We start from the raw sequence: 18,263 nt of genomic DNA on the forward strand, positions 1-18,263 counted from the left end.
TTCCCCCGGGGTTAGGCGCTCATTACCATTTACCAAGCACTGATGTTATCTGGCCCCGTGTTTTTATTTAGCGCCCGAGCAGATTTTGGTGGGTTGACAGTTGACGCGCTCGTGGGTGAGGAGGGGACCCTGGCTGCTCAGGGGAGAAGTAGGGACCTCCTGCTCTACCTTGCGGACTAGGAAAGAGCACCTGTGATCACGCCCTGTGATCCTGACTTGGGAGAGATACCCCCATCCCCGAGACCAGCCGGTGGGCATCGAAGGGGATGGTGTCTTGGGCACCTGCTCCCTGGCACAGGCATGGGGCGCTTTCTCAAACAAGTAGGAAAGGAAAAAGCTCTGGGCGTGGGGTCTTCTCCGGAAAAACTTTGCTCTGCTACACCAAAGCATGACCAGCCTGTAGGTTACACTCCGTTGGAAAGAGCGCGAGAGGGAGACGGTAAATGGAAAGGACCCAGGTGAGTTTTTCCAAGGAAACCCTCTCAAGGTGTCTTCTCGACGAAGGATTAAAAGAGAAAAGGGGACACTGTGCGCGCGTGGGTGGATCCGTGCAAGGGACCCCGAAATCCTCGAGCCAAACACTGGAGGAGATCCTGAGAGAAGCCACACTCGTACAGGGAATCGTGGCTTTTTCTCGCTGCAGCGTTGGGTTTTCGTATTAAACCGACAGACGCTCAGCAGTTCATGGGCAGGGCTTTATAAAGGGGGGGGGGGAGAGAGAAACTTTCTAGAGTCAAGCAAGATCAGCAGAAGTTTACATCCATTTCGAAACAAGTGATTCCCCCTCCCCTTCCCCCAGGAGCCATCTGGCAGGCACACTTTAAAAACAAAAAAACAAAACAAAAAACCACCCATCCCTGTTAGTACATCATATCCTAAATCAACATTTTGCTTTGGGTCCTCCTCGGCTTTGTAAGGCAGGCGTTTCTCATGCCGCACACAAACACACAAAAGTTGCTCTTTTGAAAGCAAGTGCATGGGGCGATCCTGTCTGGTTCAGGCAGAAACCCACACCTATGTTTATGCTTTCTCGCCTCAAAATAAAACAAGAGTATTCCCTAAGGGCTGCCTGGGAGACACCCACTGTTTCCCAAAACAACGCACCAACCGGTTATTTCACTTATTTTTTATTTATTTTTTTACAGGTGAAGAGAAGCGCGGACAGGGGCTGGCATAAAGGTGGCAAGACCTCATTATCATACAGCTGAAGGTTTATCTTCTCCCCCCCCCCCTTCCCCTCCCTTTTTAACAAGCTGAAATAAAAGCCACATGAAAGGCCTTCTCTGTGCTTGGCTTTAATGAGGGACACGCGACCCAACAATAAGCACACATTGCAATCAGGCCAAGGGGTTTACTGGCACACACCAGCCTGCAGCCAGGATACAATCTGAGCCGGCGCACCGCTCCGAGGAGGGAGGAAGGCGGGCAAGCAGGCAGGCTGCAATGCTCTCCATTCACACCACGGGGGATGTTGCCCTTGGGACAGGGTTGGTACCCAATGCGTGTTCCTCGATGTCACGGAAACTGAACTCTATACAGTTACGATTCTCCTGTTGATGAAAATGACTGCCTCCACCGGTCCTCACCTGAGAGGTGAGAGCAGCTTCCCTTGGTCCAAGGAGAGTCAGCTGGTGGGGTTTGGGGGCGCAAATGGTAGGGCTTTGGGAGCCGCAGGAGGAGCATGGAAGAATATACCAGCTTTAGAGCAAAGCCACTTTAATTCGCCTCACTCTGTCCGGAGGCAGAGCAAGGGTTAATACGTCGTCCTGCCCCCTCTCCCCTCTTACGCGTCGGGGCTGCAGATAGAAATAGCCACAGGGTTAGGGCACACAGGTGCGCCGGCCTCAGAGCCCTGTGAATCGAAGTGATTTTCCAAACAGCCCGGGGGAAGATGTTTGGAGGGGTGTGGAAATCCGCAGCAAGGTTGGCCTTTCGATTTCTCAAGAACTGGCGTCAGTTCTGGTTTCTTACTTGCTCTCACCTGGGCAGGTAACACTATATGGCCAAACAAGAGTGCGTAGAATGGGGAATCTGTGCGCCCCGAAGTTGTTGGACCCCATCTCCCCTCACCTATAACCATTGGCCATGCTGGCTGGGGCTGGTAGGTGTTGGAAAACATCTGGAAAGCCACAAGTCCCCTAGCGCTTTGGACTCCATTCGCCTTCCTTTAGGAAGCATGCAGCGCCTCGTCTTTTCGAGCCCGAATGAGAAGGGTACTCTTTTCACAAGGCAAAATCTTTCCCCGGTTGCCTGCCTCCTCCTTCCCCTTTGCGAGGGCTCCGTCTCCGGGGCGAGCGCACTAAATCTCTCAACAGATGCTGGAGCATCTTCATAATCAGCTCGGCTCCTTGGTGGTCAGTGAGGAGGAGCAGCAGCAGCAGGGTATTAATTCTGGATCTGCGGGCTCTCCACCACATTGGGTTCCTTCTTCCAGAAAGATAAGGGGGAGGGATCTCCCGAGCCTGACGGACAGTTTACATAATGAGCTTGCGAGGCCAGGAGGCAACTATATAAACAGCGCGAAGGGAAGCCAGCTTTCCACTCACGGAGCGAGCGCAGGAGCAGCAGTCGAGGTCGGGGAAAGGAACGAGCTGCTGCCGCGCCACGCTCACACGCCCCTCCGCCTCTCTCCTCCGGGCTTGGGAGTTTTATAAACGACGGGATTTAACCCTCCGACCACGCCGATGCTTTAAAAAGCAGCCCCACTGGATTATACCTTCCTCTTCGACTTGGGGAGTCCTTGGAAGGGAAGCCTCTGACCTGCATGCCACGACTTGGGAGAGTCAGGCAGCAGCAGCAGCAACAACAGCGCATCTTTGGACCACCTGAGGAATACGAGCGAGCCTTGAAAGCTCAGCCCGGGAGGAATTAAGCACATCGTAGCGGGAGGATGGCAGCCTTGCGCCTCGTGGGCTTGACATTGGCTGTCGCGGTGACGCTGCAGGTAATGATGTTGGCACAGCCGTCGGGGGAATATATATATATATGCATTTATATATGTGTGCATGGGGAGTTTTTCATTTTCTTTCTGGAAAGTGTTGGCCCCAAAGGGAACAAGCTCGGGTGTAAGCTCTGCTGTTGTGTGTGTCTCCCCTTTGCGCAGAAGGTCTCCGGCTCGGGCGTCTTCCAGCTGCAGCTGCGGCACTTTGCCAACGGCCAAGGCGCCCTGGCGAGCGGAGAGTCGTGCGGGTCCGGCTGCAGGACCTTCTTCCGCGTGTGCCTGATGCATTACCAGGCGGTGATCTCGCCGGGCGACTGCACCTTCGGCAGCATCGTGACCCCGGTGCTGGGGATCAACTCCTTCGCCATCCGGGAGACTGAGGGCTTCGGCAGCCCCATCAAGTTGCCTTTCAACTTCACGTGGCCGGTGAGAGCTCACCTTCAACAGCCTTGGAAAAGCGGGGCGGGGGCTGAGCGAGGAAGTCGAAATAATAACAATAAAAAAGCAGAGGCCGCCGTGGTTCAGCTGCAGGCTATATAAACAAACCCTGCGCTCGACGTTTTGTTTCCATAACTTGGTGCCATGTAGAAAGCTGCGCTCTAATTGCGGGCGTTGCAAATGCATGTCGGAATAGAACGGCGAGTTGCTCAAGGCGAGTGAAATGTGCACATTTTGAAGCTGGGGGAAAGTTGCTTTCCACGAAGCTGGGGTGGGAAGGGTCGCCTTGGGGAGGCAGGGAGAGGACATTTCTTCTTCCTGCACCCTGGTCAGAGGCGAGAGACGCCTTTTCCCAGGAGATGAAAGCAGTCCTCCGGAGGAAGCTCCATTTCATCGACTCAGACAAAGTAATGCTATCTGCAATTAGATTAATTGAAATGTATATCTACCGCCAGGTAGAGGTTTTCTGGTTTCACCCGATTGTTTTAAATCTCTGAGGCCGACAGTCCCTTTCCGATCACTTATCACTAGAACTCCCCGCTTGTCTTGGGTTCTGTGCCTTCCTCTCACTCCTCCTTTCCATTCACAGGGAACTTTCTCATTGATCATTGAAGCCTGGCACGCTCCCGAAGGTTACAATCCTGCAGGTGAATATGGCCGTTCCTTTCCTACTCACTAGGGGGCGACAGCTTTTCAAAACTTGCAGCTTTATGCAGAAGCTAGCTTAAAAAAAACCAACACAAAATAGCTAAGTCTGCCAGCACAGTTATTAAATAGCTTCCACCTAAGCTACATAAATAAATATTGTTTTTACTTATTGCATGTGAGTTCATAAAATATTTTCGATGCTTGCTTTAATTTGCAAGGCAGAGCTGTTCCCAACATCTTGATGGGTTTTGCTTTGATTTTGTCCCCCTACTTAATCTCCACACAATTGCGTTTCCTCCCGTTTATTTTTGGCGTGGGAAAGAAAGGAGCTCTTTGGTGAGAAAACGGCAAGGCTGCCAAAAAGTCCTGACTGCCTTTTCCTGTATTTTACACCTTTTTCAAATTCCGCCCTTTGGAAAAGGAATAATGGCTTTGGGATGTTTTTCTGACATAGAGGAAAAGGATATTTCAACAGCACAAGAGCTCTTACTTTGAAAGGCTTTCTGTAAAGCTTCTCAGGACCACAGCGAACAATAATGGATACTAAAGGCAAAAGAGAACAGTGCTTTTACACTGGTATCGTGACCCCTGACCCCCTAATTACTGCAGCCCAGTGGTTGAGCCCCAAATGTCTCTATATACTCCTGGCTTATTAATATTTTAATCAACATTATTTGGCACACTACTTGGGCTGAATAATGCAATTTTCTTCCTCAGTTTAATTTCAGTGGTAACGTGTTGTCACAAATGCCTTTTGAGGGCCAGGTTGATTCTCTTTATTTGGCATTATTAGGATTTCTTACCTTCAATCCAGCCCCCTAAAACAAAATCCTTCACTGTTTTTAATTATATTGAGCATGTTGCAATGAGCATTGCTACTTAAAAAAATATGAGGGCACCAGCTGATGAAATCTATTGCACAGAGTCTGGGCTTGTATGTTGGGGCTAGAAGATTGATGCTAGACGCCATCGCTAATTACAGTGACACTGGAGAGGAAGCACAAGCTGGCGTGTAATGTGAGAATGTTTTAATAAGGGCATAGTGTGTGGTAGCACTGTGCATGTTAGCATGGGCCAGAAGGACACTGTGTGGGAATTCTTCCTTGTTGTGAACAGCCAAGGCACATCAGACGAGAGGAGCAGTTAAGTGCCCAGTGTGCTTTATCATAAGGGATGAACTGTGAGCAGAGTTACCACCTGTATCCAGCAGAGCCTCTGTGCCTGAAACAACTTTATTGCAAGGCAGAAAGAACTTCAGCAGGTGTAGCATGTCTCCACAAGGAGAATGCCAGGATGGAAAATATTTTACATGTTGGATTTCTGCTTATTATACAGCCATTAAACGGATGCACTGCCACCCCACCCGCTGGGGGGAAAGTGGCAACTAACCTGTGAGGATGCAGTACCACACTATGGGATGGGTTCTGTAAAACAACAGTGCAAATAGTCCTTTGGGATGTGAGAGAGGATGCAGAGGTGGCATGCAAAGGTTAAAGTATAACAGATGGACTCAAGCTAGAGGACGGTGTGAGATAGGGTGGTGACTGTCAGTGCAAAGCTTTTTATATTTTAAAGAGATGTGCTTCTGCATGCAATCCAAAACCTTATCATCTGCCTCTATGCTGTTTATTCCCCAATTTAAGTGGTGAGTGAGTGACACTCTGCACGTGCCCAGGGGCATTTCTTCACGCATTACAGATTCCGCAGTTGAGTCTGGCGCAAACCAAAGACCTTGTTGGCACAGGGGCCTTGGATGTGGCTAGAAAGGGAGACGGGGTTCGGGGAAAGTATCCTGTTTCTCCCTCAAGCCCTAACCTAGCTTGTGTCCTTCCCGCCGCAGCCGGATCCAAGCCCCCTGCCCGGAAGTGGCTCATCAGCCAGATGGCGATCCGGCGCTCGCTGGCCGTGGGCGAGGCGTGGCTGCCGGACCAGCAGAGCCACGAGTGGGCCCGCCTGAACTTCTCCTACCGCGTGGTGTGCAACGAGCACTACTACGGCGACAACTGCTCCCGCCTCTGCAAGGACCGCGACGACCTCTTCGGCCACTATGTCTGCAAAGCCGACGGCACCATGGCCTGCCTGCCCGACTGGACGGGGGACTACTGCACCGACGGTGAGCGAGGCCGCCCTTCCCGCCCTAGACCTCCCGCCCCCCCCCCCAGTTGGCGCGGAAAACGCGCGGGCGGGCGCGCAAACTGCGCCTCGAGGGCAGGGAAAGGCGCGACAGCTCCCCCTGCCGGTCGCGGGCGCCAACAGCTGGCGGAGAGGAGGCAAAGAAAGCAAAGCAACCCCGATTCCCTCCCTAGGGGGACACTGCGCGTGCGCGAGCCCTTAGAGGTCGGCGGAGGGGTTGAAAGGGTCGGGCGAGAGGGCTGAGGGGATTCGGAAAAGCAACCTGCGAGGGTCGAGGCAGAGAGAGGGATGGAGACGGCGTTTTGTTTAAACTCATAGGCAGGACGGAATGCGGATGCGTTACTGTGTCCTTCCAGTTCCAACTGAGAACCAGAAATGTCCCTATAAGTATCACTGGCCTCCTAACCCCATTATGAGCGCTTCATAGTTATAGCATGGACAGTTATAATATGAGGAAACGGGCGCCAGCGAAAAGTCTTATCTGGAACGGGCCAAATAAGTTCCTTCTTAAAGCATGAAAATAGCATTTTTTTTACAAAAAACACCCACTGTCATATATCCGAGACTAGTTTCTTCTCTCCATCCCTCGAAGTGTATGCACAGAGTTTACAGATTAAATGGTTCTCCTAAATTCAGATTTCAAATGACCGAGCTGCACTACTGGACATCAGTTCTTTGATGCAATTGTCTTTGGAATTAATTAATTAATTAATTCTAATTAATACACACAAATGTGATTTGAAAGTTTCTATAAGGCTGCAGCCAGGCATTGGTTTTACTGATTCACATTACTTACACTCTGGGACCATTTTTTACATTTAGAAGGCCTTTGGCAATTTCCTAGGCTCCATATATTCCGTTGTGCTGCCATTTATGGTGGCTGCAGGTGTGCCCATTTTGATTACAGACCTCCAACTCTAAGCAAGTCAGTAGAGCAAAATGCCACTCCATTCATTTGTCTGGGTGAGGTAGTGTATGTGCAATAATGGAAATGAATGGGAACCACAGTTGTCTCCACCCCCATTCCCTTGGTATTAAAGAATCGGGGGAATGTAGCTCCCTCATAAATGGTTCCTTTTCTTATTGCACCTGCTCCTGGGGCCACCACACCATTTTCTGCATCTGGGCTTCACATCATTTCCACTCCTTGCTTTGCAACTACTTTCAGTCAGCCAGCTTTAGATGGTGACTGCATCAAATGTCCCCAGTATCTTAGCTTAATGTTCTAGATAAGGATAACAAGAATTGTAAAAGGTATTCTCAAGTCTAATTTTACATTTCAAAACACTTCCAGTTGCCAGAGCAGCTTCTTAGTGAATTTCATACTGGCATTTTAACTATGGGTTCAGGTACATCTAAGAAGTTTAGAGTTTTTTTATTGCTAAAGTTGTGTCTATATCTCACAGCTATCATCAAAACTGATGGCAGTGCAGCTGTAGGAATTCTAAAAATCCAATGAAAACTTCTTGTTTTCATTGGTCTTAGGGAACCAAGTCGATATTTGTTGACAAAACAAAACAAAAAAACTCCTGGCCTAAAGGAAATTTCTTTAAGAACGGTGCTGGTGCTACTGGTTTCTTCTAGTTCTCTGCCTTTAAAAAGCAAATCAAATGTTGAATTCACAATAATGCATGTAAATTACACTTGTTTTATACATAAAATTGTACATGCTTCCACTTCACATTGATTTGCATAATTTTGAGCATGGCATAGAATCTTTGGAACAGAATTTGAATTTTTGTTTAGTGCAAAATACAACTGTAAGCAATTGTGGGCCATTCACTCCCTGCCTCTGGGACAGTCACTGCTTCTCAGGATTGTCAATGAGAAAACATGTTGACCATGTTTGCACATCATAATAAACCAGAGTTAATGGTTTACTGGACTCTTTTGGTGCTCCCTGCCAGCGTGCAAGAGGAAACAAAATATTACCCTAGCTTAGCATTATACCCAACCAGGGATCAGGATTTGTTTTGCTGAAACCATGGTCATTATTTTGGGGGCATGAAATAAGCCACAATCCCTGATTCAAGCATAATGCTAAGCCAGGAATCGTGGCTTGTTACCAGATCAGCAGCCCAGTTCAGAGTTTACAGTAAACAGTTAACTAATATTTACTGTGATGTGCAAACTAGGCTGCTGTCTTGAGCTTGTTGGATACAAATACAATAAGAAATACTTTGAAATGCATTTTTGAAAGTATTAACTCAAACTTTTTTTCCCCCAATGAAACAGCTATCTGTCTAGAAGGGTGTTCAGAGAAAAATGGATTTTGCAGAAAGCCAAGAGAGTGCATGTAAGTAGTTGCTGGATTAGATCTCAATGTGATTAACAGTATGAGTCCCATTTCTCTCCCTTCTCACTTTACTCATTTCAGTGGTCATCACTGATAAAATCCCCTTTGACTTCAAGTAAGCTCAAAGTATAGTAACAGTTAATTCAGACATTTCAATTGTTTCTTTTCAGCTGTCGTAGTGGTTGGAAAGGCCGTTACTGTAATGAATGTATCCCTCATGTGGGTTGTCGCCATGGGACCTGTACAAAACCAGGAAAGTGCATATGCGATGAAGGCTGGGGAGGCCTTTTTTGTGATCAAGGTTAGTTGATGTAGTTATAACAAAAATGCATTAATTTTAATGTGAGTGGTTTTTTCTTGCTGATAAATTTCTTATGGAGAAATTTAACATTTTAGGTTGCTGCAAGAAGTCTAACTAATAGACTTTGAATCTGATTGTCTTGAATGATTGTGGCCAAATGTCAACATTTCTCTTAAATTCTTCTCTTTCTGTAAAAGTGGTATATGTTTACAGGAACATTCAAAATTATTCACACATATTTTTCTTTTAAGTATATATACTGCACATTTAGTCTTGCCTCTTGTCCCTTATAAAAACTGTATATTTAGTGATCTATCATATACAGTACTTAACTGAGGCAGTTTTCTAAACATATGGTATCACAAGCAAACAGAATCTGGCTCTTCCTTATTTTTACTCATGGGAATATTCTTATATGACAAATGCAGAATTTAAAATAAATGGAAATTGGGGGAAATCTCCAGATTATGTTTCAAGGGACAGGCTTGGCCATGCATCTGACATGTTTGCATGATCTCTGATGTAATCTCAGTTGAATAACTATGGTTCTCCAAAGTCATATCTGCACTTTAAACTGGGGTTACAAGTTCTTTTGCTACAATGGAATCCTTATAGGGAATATAAAGGTAAAGGTAAAGGTACCCCTGCCCATATGGGCCAGTCTTGACAGACTCTAGGGTTGTGCGCTCATCTCACTCTATAGGCTGGGAGCCAGCGCTGTCCGCAGACACTTCCGGGTCACGTGGCCAACGTGACAAGCTGCATCTGGTGAGCCAGCGCAGCACACGGAACGCCGTTTACCTTCCCGCTGGTAAGCGGTCCCTATTTATCTACTTGCACCCGGAGGTGCTTTCCAACTGCTAGGTTGGCAGGCACTGGGACCGAACGATGGGAGCACACCCCACCATGGGGATTCGAACCGCCGACCATGCGATTGGCAAGTCCTAGGCGCTGAGGTTTTACCCACAGCGTCACCTGCATCCCGAATAGGGAATATGCAGACATGCAATTATTAAATTTATTAACCACATAGATGGTCAATATATTTCAAGGTAGTTATACCACCTATGTATGATTGAACATCTTAAGAAACATTTCTGAACCTTGCAGAAGAAACTTTGTCTAGAGAAAGCCTACCTAATGAGAATGTTGGAAGTGTATAAACTTAACTAGGATCTTTTTCAACTTGATAAATGCACATTTAAATCCCTTTATTGCTAATAGCTTTAGGCACCTACAAATACAAGTATTGGCTCCAAACGCAGTACATTTATCAGCCCACCCAGATTCAAAGCAAAATCATTCTTATAGCCCTAAGGATGCATATATACAGTAGTTATTGCAGGATAAAAGGGTATTTTAATTGGCCTAGCAGGTGAAATGCTGATTGATCATCTATCATTAAGTAAAGTATGCCATCTTATCTTGGTTATATTCATGATACTAAAAGCTCATAGTAAGCTCCTAAGTCCATTTCCTTCCATGTCGTTTTGATATACCAGGTTATGAACAAAAGTGAGGGCCACCACTTTGCTTTTTGTCTTATTGCATATGGAAAGATTTTAAACATTACTCATTGTGGCAATGAGAACTACATTGTGGGGAAAGTACTGAGCTTATGCACCCCCAGGATAAGTTTATTTTAGGCATTCCTAAAAGTCCTCCTGGCTGGGGACACAAATTTCCATTGATTCTATTGAACAATAAATTGAAGGTGTTTTGGTCAATGTCTCTGTTCTGCTACTTCTAGTGCCTCATCTTTTTTGTTCTTTGTTAAAACATAACTATCTCATTGTCATGTTTCTGTCCTTGCAGATCTGAACTACTGCACCCATCACAGACCGTGCAAGAATGGGGCCACCTGCATGAACACTGGCCAGGGAAGTTATACGTGTTCCTGCAAAGAGGGTTTTACTGGTGTTGACTGTGAACGGAATATCAGCGAATGTGACAGTAACCCCTGCAAGAATGGAGGCAGTTGCACAGTAAGAACTAATTATATGTTGGGAATTTATTTGTGAAAAGAGAAAAAGCAGCTTTCCATATTTATATCTTGCCCTTCCACTGATGACTTTGGGGTAGTATGCATGAATGTTCACAATACCCCTGTTTGACCAGTAAAGAGGAGGGACTGCTTGACTGGTTACAGGTCTGGGGAAGGAGGGTGTACATTGTTAAAATACAGTACAAACAATAAAAGCAACACATTACAGCAGAAATAAAACAAGAAAACCAACCACAGGCAGATCTTTAAAATTTAAATCAAAATATCAAAACTATTAAAAGTCCCTAAAAAGCCTGGGAGAATTTTAAAATAGCCTTTGCCTGACACTGAAGGGAATGCAGAATATGCTCCAAGTGAGCCTCCCTAGGGAGAACATTCCAGAACCAGGATGCTGTTCCTGTGAAGGCCCTTCCTCCTAGCAGCCTCTTGCTATTCTGAGGGCCTCTGATGATGATTTCAAGGTAGATAGTTGGTGGATACCATCTTGGAGACTCTTCCTGGCCACTGGGGAAGGAGAAGTTAGCAGGCACTGTGGCATCGGCAAAAAAAAGGGCGGGGGTAGCACTGGTGCAGATATGGTGGCACCCCCAGCTATGGCACAGAGGGGCCCTGAAGCTCACATAGGGCTTGCACACATACAAAAGCAAAAATATTACTGATCCCCCTGCATAGTCCTGGCCTTCAGTACTATATAAAACACATCTATCTGTTTCACGTACCTTCTTTTAGCTACACAGTTATACTGTAAGTAGTATTTTCAGTCTGTCTTACTTCACTTTGGTTGTGTCTGAGTATGTACAGTCCATAGCAGGTTAATAAGTCTTATTCCCTCAGTGCTCTTTTTAGTAACCATCAATAGTTGAGAAGTACATTGTCGGTATGAACTTGTCTTGTTGTAGTGGTATCGCTTAATTTATAGTGTGCACATACTTTTTCATCTGCAAGACCCTTTACAGTATTTGTGTTTTAGCCCTGCTTGGTCCCCAAGTTACTACTTACCTGGAGACCCAATCTGATTCCATTTTAATTTAATTTGTTTTGGGTGCATCTGCTTTCACATCTCTGAAAGTTTATGTCCCTTTGAAATATGGACAGGAAATGTTAACTGAAGGCAACTTGTTTGAAGGAGCTAAATTTTATATATTCCTTATCCCCCCCCCCCACAGGATTTAGGGAAATACTACAAATGCACATGTCCCCCAGGATACGATGGTGTTAATTGTGAGCACAGTGCCTTGACTTGTGTCGATTCTCCATGTTTTAATGGTGGCACATGCCTCGAAAGAGAAGGGGGAACCAGCTATGCTTGTATTTGTCCTATGGGCTTTACAGGATCCAACTGCGAAAAGAAAGAAGACAGGTGTACCAACAACCCCTGTTCTAATGGTAAGTCCTTTCACCAGAGGAGTTTCATCTTTGGGGACAGACGATAATGAAACTTTAATCTGATTCTGTGTTCCTCCCTTGATCTGTCAGTTTTCTTTTCCTATTATAAGGTATACTTTGTACAGTATATTTTCTACTTACTTGTGAGGTTTATATTGCATGTTACGTGGAGTTGCATATTTTTTTCTCCACATTTTTTAAAAAAGGATCAGCTTGGGCCGAGTGGAGGGGGAAAGAGTCTCCTTAACCCTTTCCCTCCAGTAATTCTTTCCCCCCAGCTCAAAATAACTCTTCCCAAGTTGCTCTTTAACTCACAGGGTGGAGGAGTAGTTTGCAATGCTGTTTATTTATATACATGACCACTTTGTAAGACTATAGTATAGGGGATCCCAAATAGGTCTGTAGACCACTAGTGCTCCACAAATGTTATTCAGGTGGAACAGTGTATCTGTAAAAATAGAATTCAAAATAATACAGCATCTAGCGTAGCGCATTCTAATTGCTACAACTGACAGAAAAATCCATAAGTGCCTCCAAGACCCTCTGCAATTTTCATGAGGTCCATCGGTGGATTTTGGAAGCGACTGATGGACCATCTGACACCTATTTTTGGTTTTCTAAATCTTAGTTCTGTACTGTATCTTTCCTTCTTGCTTTTCTGCAATCTTAGCTGTCACTGGACCTTCTTGTCATCTGCTTTCCCTCATTTCTGCACCTTCTGTGTCTAGAAAAGTCTCCTTGTGTATCAAGTCAATATTTCCCAATTGATATCTTTTCCCATAACATTTCCCACACACATTCTGAGATGCCTGCTACTTGCTTATGTCCTCCTACTTCATTCTTGATGATTCTGTATCAGGTTATGTCTTCTCAGCTTTGCCCTGTTGGTTGTACTACTACAGGGTGAGTCTTTTAAAAGAGGCCCCGTGGAACATGTGTACTCTGTATCCACAGGGCCTCTTTTAAAGGACTCACCCTGTATATTCTAGTGCCTGGGGTAGTCTTGGTCTTTGCTTCTGTGTTCAGTGCAACACACAGCACTCGTTAAATAATAATAAAAAATACATTCCTAACCAACCTTTTTTTTTTTTTTTACTGCGCTCTTCTCTACAGGTGGGCAATGCTTTGTTTTGGGCCAGCAACACGTGTGTCGCTGTCGTCCTGGTTTCTCCGGTCAGAAATGTGAGATAAACATCAGCAAGTGTTCCAGAAATCCATGCGCCAATGGAGGATCTTGTCATGACCTTGTGACTACACATGATTATACATGTACTTGCTTGCCAGGCTACGCTGGCAAAAACTGTGAAACCAGAACTAGAGATGAGTGTGCCTCTGAGCCCTGCCAGAATGGGGGAACATGCTATGTTGGGCTTTATCCTACTACTTTTGCTTGTCACTGCCCTTCTGGCTTCATGGGCAGCCATTGTGAATTTCCAGTGCGTTCAGTTTCAGAGCCTCCTAAACAGGTTCCTTGGGTGGCCATATCCATGGGAGTCGGGCTAGTGGCTCTTCTCATTTTGTGCTGCATGATAGCTATAGTTATCCGGCAGATGCAGAGACAGCCAGAACAGAATTCAGAAGCCATGAACAACCTGTCTGACTTCCAGAAGGAAAATCTCATCCCAGCCTCTCAACTTAAAAACACCAATAAAAACAAAGACCTCGAAGTAGACTGCGTGTTGGAGAAATCAAACTACAAACTTAAGAATCACACATTGGATTATAACCTGATGAAGGAACTGACGAGTAGAGGGGCTCAGGAAGACAAATATCATAAAAGTGAAAAATGTATAGGAGAGAAATCACCCTTCTGGTTACGCAGGTATGAACACCTTCTAAAGATCTAGTTTCTCTGCATTTGTGAACAAGGAAGCCTATGTAGTGCAAAAAACAGGAGTAGGGCACAACTCATAAATGTGTTAGATTCTGAAAAGCATGGAAAGTGGATAGCTCTGACATGCAGAGTACACTTCGCTCACAGCAACAGAGGAGTGTTGACAGTCTATCAAGTTTTGGAAGTAGTTTAACTTCCTTAAAACTTAAATGAAATACCGGTAACATTATGGTAAATGCCTTGGCATGACCCATCTTATGGCCAGGTTGCAGTCCACTGATTCAAGGCCAATCCTGTAGCTAGATAGGTGGTAGGACTATGTTGTAACAGATTCCAAGAAACCATTATCTGAGGGCTCGAAAGCAACTAATGTTTGTTCTTAAGTTTTTTTTCCGCTTATCGCTCATCGTCAGTTTAAAGCAAACAATTCATGGTCTGGGATTGAATGATGTGATAAATCATACTATGGCTTGTTTGAGCTACATGGGGCAAGTAGGGAGAAGCCATACAAGGGGTCTACGCAGCAGAGGCACACTCACAATTCAACCATGGTTTAAGACAAACTATGTCTTATCATGGCATGCGTTTGTTCCTGTCAAAGTTGTTTACTTCACAAAAACACCTCTACCCAGATCCTTTTTGAACTGCTCACCTAATTTAATTGGTCTTGTGAATGTGAGGAAATGCAGAGAGCCAAAAAGAAAGTGCAGCCAAGTAGTTCCAAATTCTATCTTTTAATGCAGACTTACAGCCTTTACATAAAATATTTAAAATTTTGTGCATCTACTGCACCTAGTAAGTCAAGCTGATTTACTTGGTTCAATAAAACACAATGAATGCTACTTGAAACCAGGCTACTCCCCATATGCAAGTTTCAGCCTGGTCATAGTTATTTGGTCATAGAAGACTGAGGTTGTCATTGGTGGGAAACTGAATTTTTCAATATTTGCAGTCATTCATGGCCTAAGCTACTGTAAAAGATCCTTTCTTCAGTTTTAACACATGAAACGAGAAAATTTTGCTTAGAAATTTTATCATGGTTTTTTGTTTTCAACAGTGAAAAGCCAGAATGTAGAATATCAGCTATATGCTCTCCAAGGGATTCCATGTACCAATCTGTCTTTGTGATAGCAGAGGAGCGAAATGAGTGTGTTATAGCCACAGAGGTATGTATGTTGCCTACATAGATTTTAATTTGTGTTGCCATCCGCTTGTCTCAAGAGACAGCGGAAGAGTGCGCCATTGGGGCTAAAGTCAAACTATTGGAGTGTTACAGCGTCCACTGCTTTAATTACTTAAACATTTCTATATTGCCTTTAGCTCCAAAAAGAGCTCTGAAAGCAGTTTATAGCAATAATATCAATGCAAACAAAAATGACATTCAAAACAAGAATTAAACGGAGATAACAACACATATTAAAAGAGGAAAAATGTCTTGACCACCTACCTGACAATAAAGAAGGGGCCAGTGTATTCTTCCTTGGGTGGCAGTTCCACAGTCGGAGTGCCATCACCGAAAAGGCCCTGCCTTGGCTGCAGAACATAGAGCAAAGCCCTGGAAGATGGCCACAACTGACAAGCAGATTTATGCAGAGAGGGATGATCCTTCAGCTATCCTGCTCCCAAGCTATATTTGTCACCAATAGTCATTAATTTATAGACCTAAGGTCTCATTTTTTTGTAATAAAAATCTGAAAAGATAGCAATGTAGTTTAAGACTTTCAGGCATCATTTGCATACATCTGGCAAGTAGTGGGTAGTAATGGAACTACCCTATTTCTAGTGTTGCTCCAGATCATTCCTGCAAACAATACTTAAGAAAATAGAGAAATGAATGGGTTAGTTTCTTCAGGGTTTTTTGTTTTGTTTTTAAGGTCTGAATCCCAGAGTAAAGACATTGGCTTAAGCTCTTACTTCTGAAACCAGAATTCTGCATTCTCTAGCACCCCACACCTCCTGAAAACCTGTTTCAAAAAGGCATGGAATGTGGAGCAAAGGGCTACAACAGAAAGGGGATATTGATAAAATTCATGCCAGTCCCCTTGCCCTCACTTGACAGCACCAGGCCAATTATCCTGCTCCCATCTGGTGGCCCACAGCTCCACAAAGCTCTGCTGCTACTGCTGGGGAATTTGGATTGCAACTTTAATCTGTATTTTGAATAGCACTTCCTGTTTCTAATTTCTCCCCCTCCCATTTGTTTATAAACAGGTATAAGAATGAAGGTCGCTCTGTTTGCACCTCAGTGTTGGAGATGCCACAAGGTGGACATTCCTGCTAATTGTTTACAATTCACAATTGGATCGGACTTGGATTTTTTTAATTATATGCAATTTGCTGCTCTCAGGAGGAGGAGAGGATGGAAGTGGGTGAACTGGACAGACTGTGAATTTAAAGATGCAATAGACCTTTTGCCCCCCTTGTTCCCTTATTTTGAAGTCTGATAGGAGGAATATAATTGACTACAGGGAGGGGAGAGGCAGTGGTGGTGTCTTTTACTAGCCTTTGAAATTACTTTGCTGCCAGTTGCTCGTGGACAGTTGTGTGACTTTCCAAAACTTCAATCTTGGAAGGTGCCCGTTGGTGCAAAAGTCACTCTGCCATCACAGAATAAACCAGCAATACTGTGAGAAGAATGAATGAAGAAACATGTTTTTCTATGCATATAATGGATACAGAATAAATGAGCTCACCATTTATTTCTGGATTTGAAAGTGCCTGAAGCATGTTTAAGAATCTAGAGAGCCCAAATCAAGACATACCTGCCTTTTCCCCCTGCAGTACCCAAACAGTATTGGCAAGGAGTTACTTACTACCAGTACCTCCTGTTGCTTCTCTATTTTACATCCCTTTCCCCCTTCCATGTGTTCCAAACAATGTAAGGGGAGATGGATAATGAGCTGGCATTTCATCTCCTAGGATGATGCTTTGGTGAACTGAGCAGTGAATTGGGATTTGCTCCTATTTCTGAATGACAGAAACATCCATGGACTTAAACAGCAGAGGAGAATCCTGCCGCTGCTGCCTCCTCAGTATGAGGAAACGTAATCCCAGTGCTCGCTGAAAGCCTTACAAGTGCGTTTAAAATCAATCAGCTGTTTTCATGCCCTTTGCACTACTAGTCACCATGAATAGAAGTGTGTTTCTTCTTCATATGCATTAGGTAGGATTTGGAATTTTGTGTTGGATATCTGAATCTGGTGCCACCAATTGCAAATAACCTCCAAGTCTAAACTTGTGGGTCTTTTACAGCCAGGGAAGTGCTTATGAGCCCTGAAGTTTTATTCCTTGCTGCAGAACAACCACCACTATCTACAGCTCTGCTGGACTAAGAAAGACTAAGCTACAAGGGGGACTTATGGAGGGATATCTGTAGGTGAAATCATAAATTTCTTGGTTTGTCCTGCTTCTTCATTCCTTCACACTGCTACAAGGAAAGGAGTAACCTTACGTTTTTTAGTCCAAAGGAGCAGTTCTGAACTGGAAAACTCAGTGCACACAGACTCTCATACATTTACAGCAATAATAATAGACATTTCAGATAGGAAGTGCTGTGATGTTTGTAGTGATAAACATGTACTGTGGGAAAGGGAATATGGCGGAAGCAGAGAGAGGAAGCAAATTTTCATTCAAGGAAGTTGGGATTGTGCTTTCTGTGGTGGAAGAGCAATGTTCCTGACCTTGTAAATCCCAGCATCGGTTTTGTTCACCTCCAGCCTTGAATTGTGCAAGCAAGATTTTGCTCAGAATGTTCACTACTGACCTTTTGGTCTGACCATTCAAGACCGTTATGAAAATGACCTTCAGAAATCAATAATATGGTTTATACTAGTGTCTGTTTGTAGTTATTTTAAAACATAGTATTTCAATAATTTAAAAAGAAAATCAGAAGCACTGAACTTTCTACATTTTGTAACATTATTTTGTATATAATGTATATTTATAATCAAAAACAGAAGTGTAAATATGTTTATTACTTATCATGTTATGTTTTTATGTGATGACAAAGTTTGAATTTTATTTTTTTTTCAAATAATGAAAATACTTTCCTGCTACTGCAAAGTTTGGTGTGGTTTCTCATTTTATGACTTGAGTTTCATGATCTTCCAGTGTTTACAGGAAATCTCTTTGTCATAGAGGCTGAGTTCTAACAGGTCCTGTAGTAATATAAATTTGTTGCTTGGCATTACATAACATGTGCAAAGTTCACAAAGTTTCTGGTGAATGAATTCAGTTTATTTATTTTTTAGTTGATAAGCTGTAAATGTAAGAATTCTTACA

The 18,263-nt window shown here is 44.3% G+C and overlaps 1 protein-coding gene across 2 annotated transcripts; it reads left to right on the top strand.

The window, feature by feature from the left end:
* The first annotated feature begins 1,362 nt into the window (after positions 1–1,362).
* Positions 1,363–18,044, top strand: DLL4 (delta like canonical Notch ligand 4). 2 transcript variants are annotated; one of them, XM_083742607.1, is made up of 11 exons: positions 1,367–2,944; positions 3,104–3,367; positions 3,969–4,026; positions 5,868–6,140; positions 8,396–8,456; positions 8,627–8,757; positions 10,573–10,742; positions 11,929–12,148; positions 13,262–13,970; positions 15,040–15,148; positions 16,194–18,044. In XM_083742607.1, the coding sequence occupies exons 1-11, from the start codon at positions 2,891–2,893 to the stop codon at positions 16,197–16,199; spliced, it is 2,055 nt and encodes a 684-aa protein (XP_083598733.1). In that variant the 5' UTR covers positions 1,367–2,890; the 3' UTR covers positions 16,200–18,044. The 2 variants fall into 2 exon arrangements, with proteins under 2 accessions (XP_083598732.1, XP_083598733.1); XM_083742606.1 differs by having other exon boundaries at positions 1,363–3,367.
* Positions 18,045–18,263: the final 219 nt, after the last annotated feature.

Source organism: Podarcis gaigeae (assembly GCF_964106915.1).
Source record: "Podarcis gaigeae genome assembly, chromosome: 1".
Classification (NCBI taxonomy): Eukaryota; Metazoa; Chordata; class Lepidosauria; order Squamata; family Lacertidae; genus Podarcis; species Podarcis gaigeae.

Coding starts and splice junctions, on each gene's coding strand:
- DLL4 (XM_083742606.1), top strand. CDS start 2,891: ATGGCAGCCTTGCGCCTCGTGGGCTTGACATTGGCTGTCGCGGTGACG. Junction 8,457..8,626: donor AGAAAGCCAAGAGAGTGCAT/GTAAGTAGTTGC, acceptor GTTTCTTTTCAG/CTGTCGTAGTGGTTGGAAAG. Junction 10,743..11,928: donor AGAATGGAGGCAGTTGCACA/GTAAGAACTAAT, acceptor CCCCCCCCACAG/GATTTAGGGAAATACTACAA.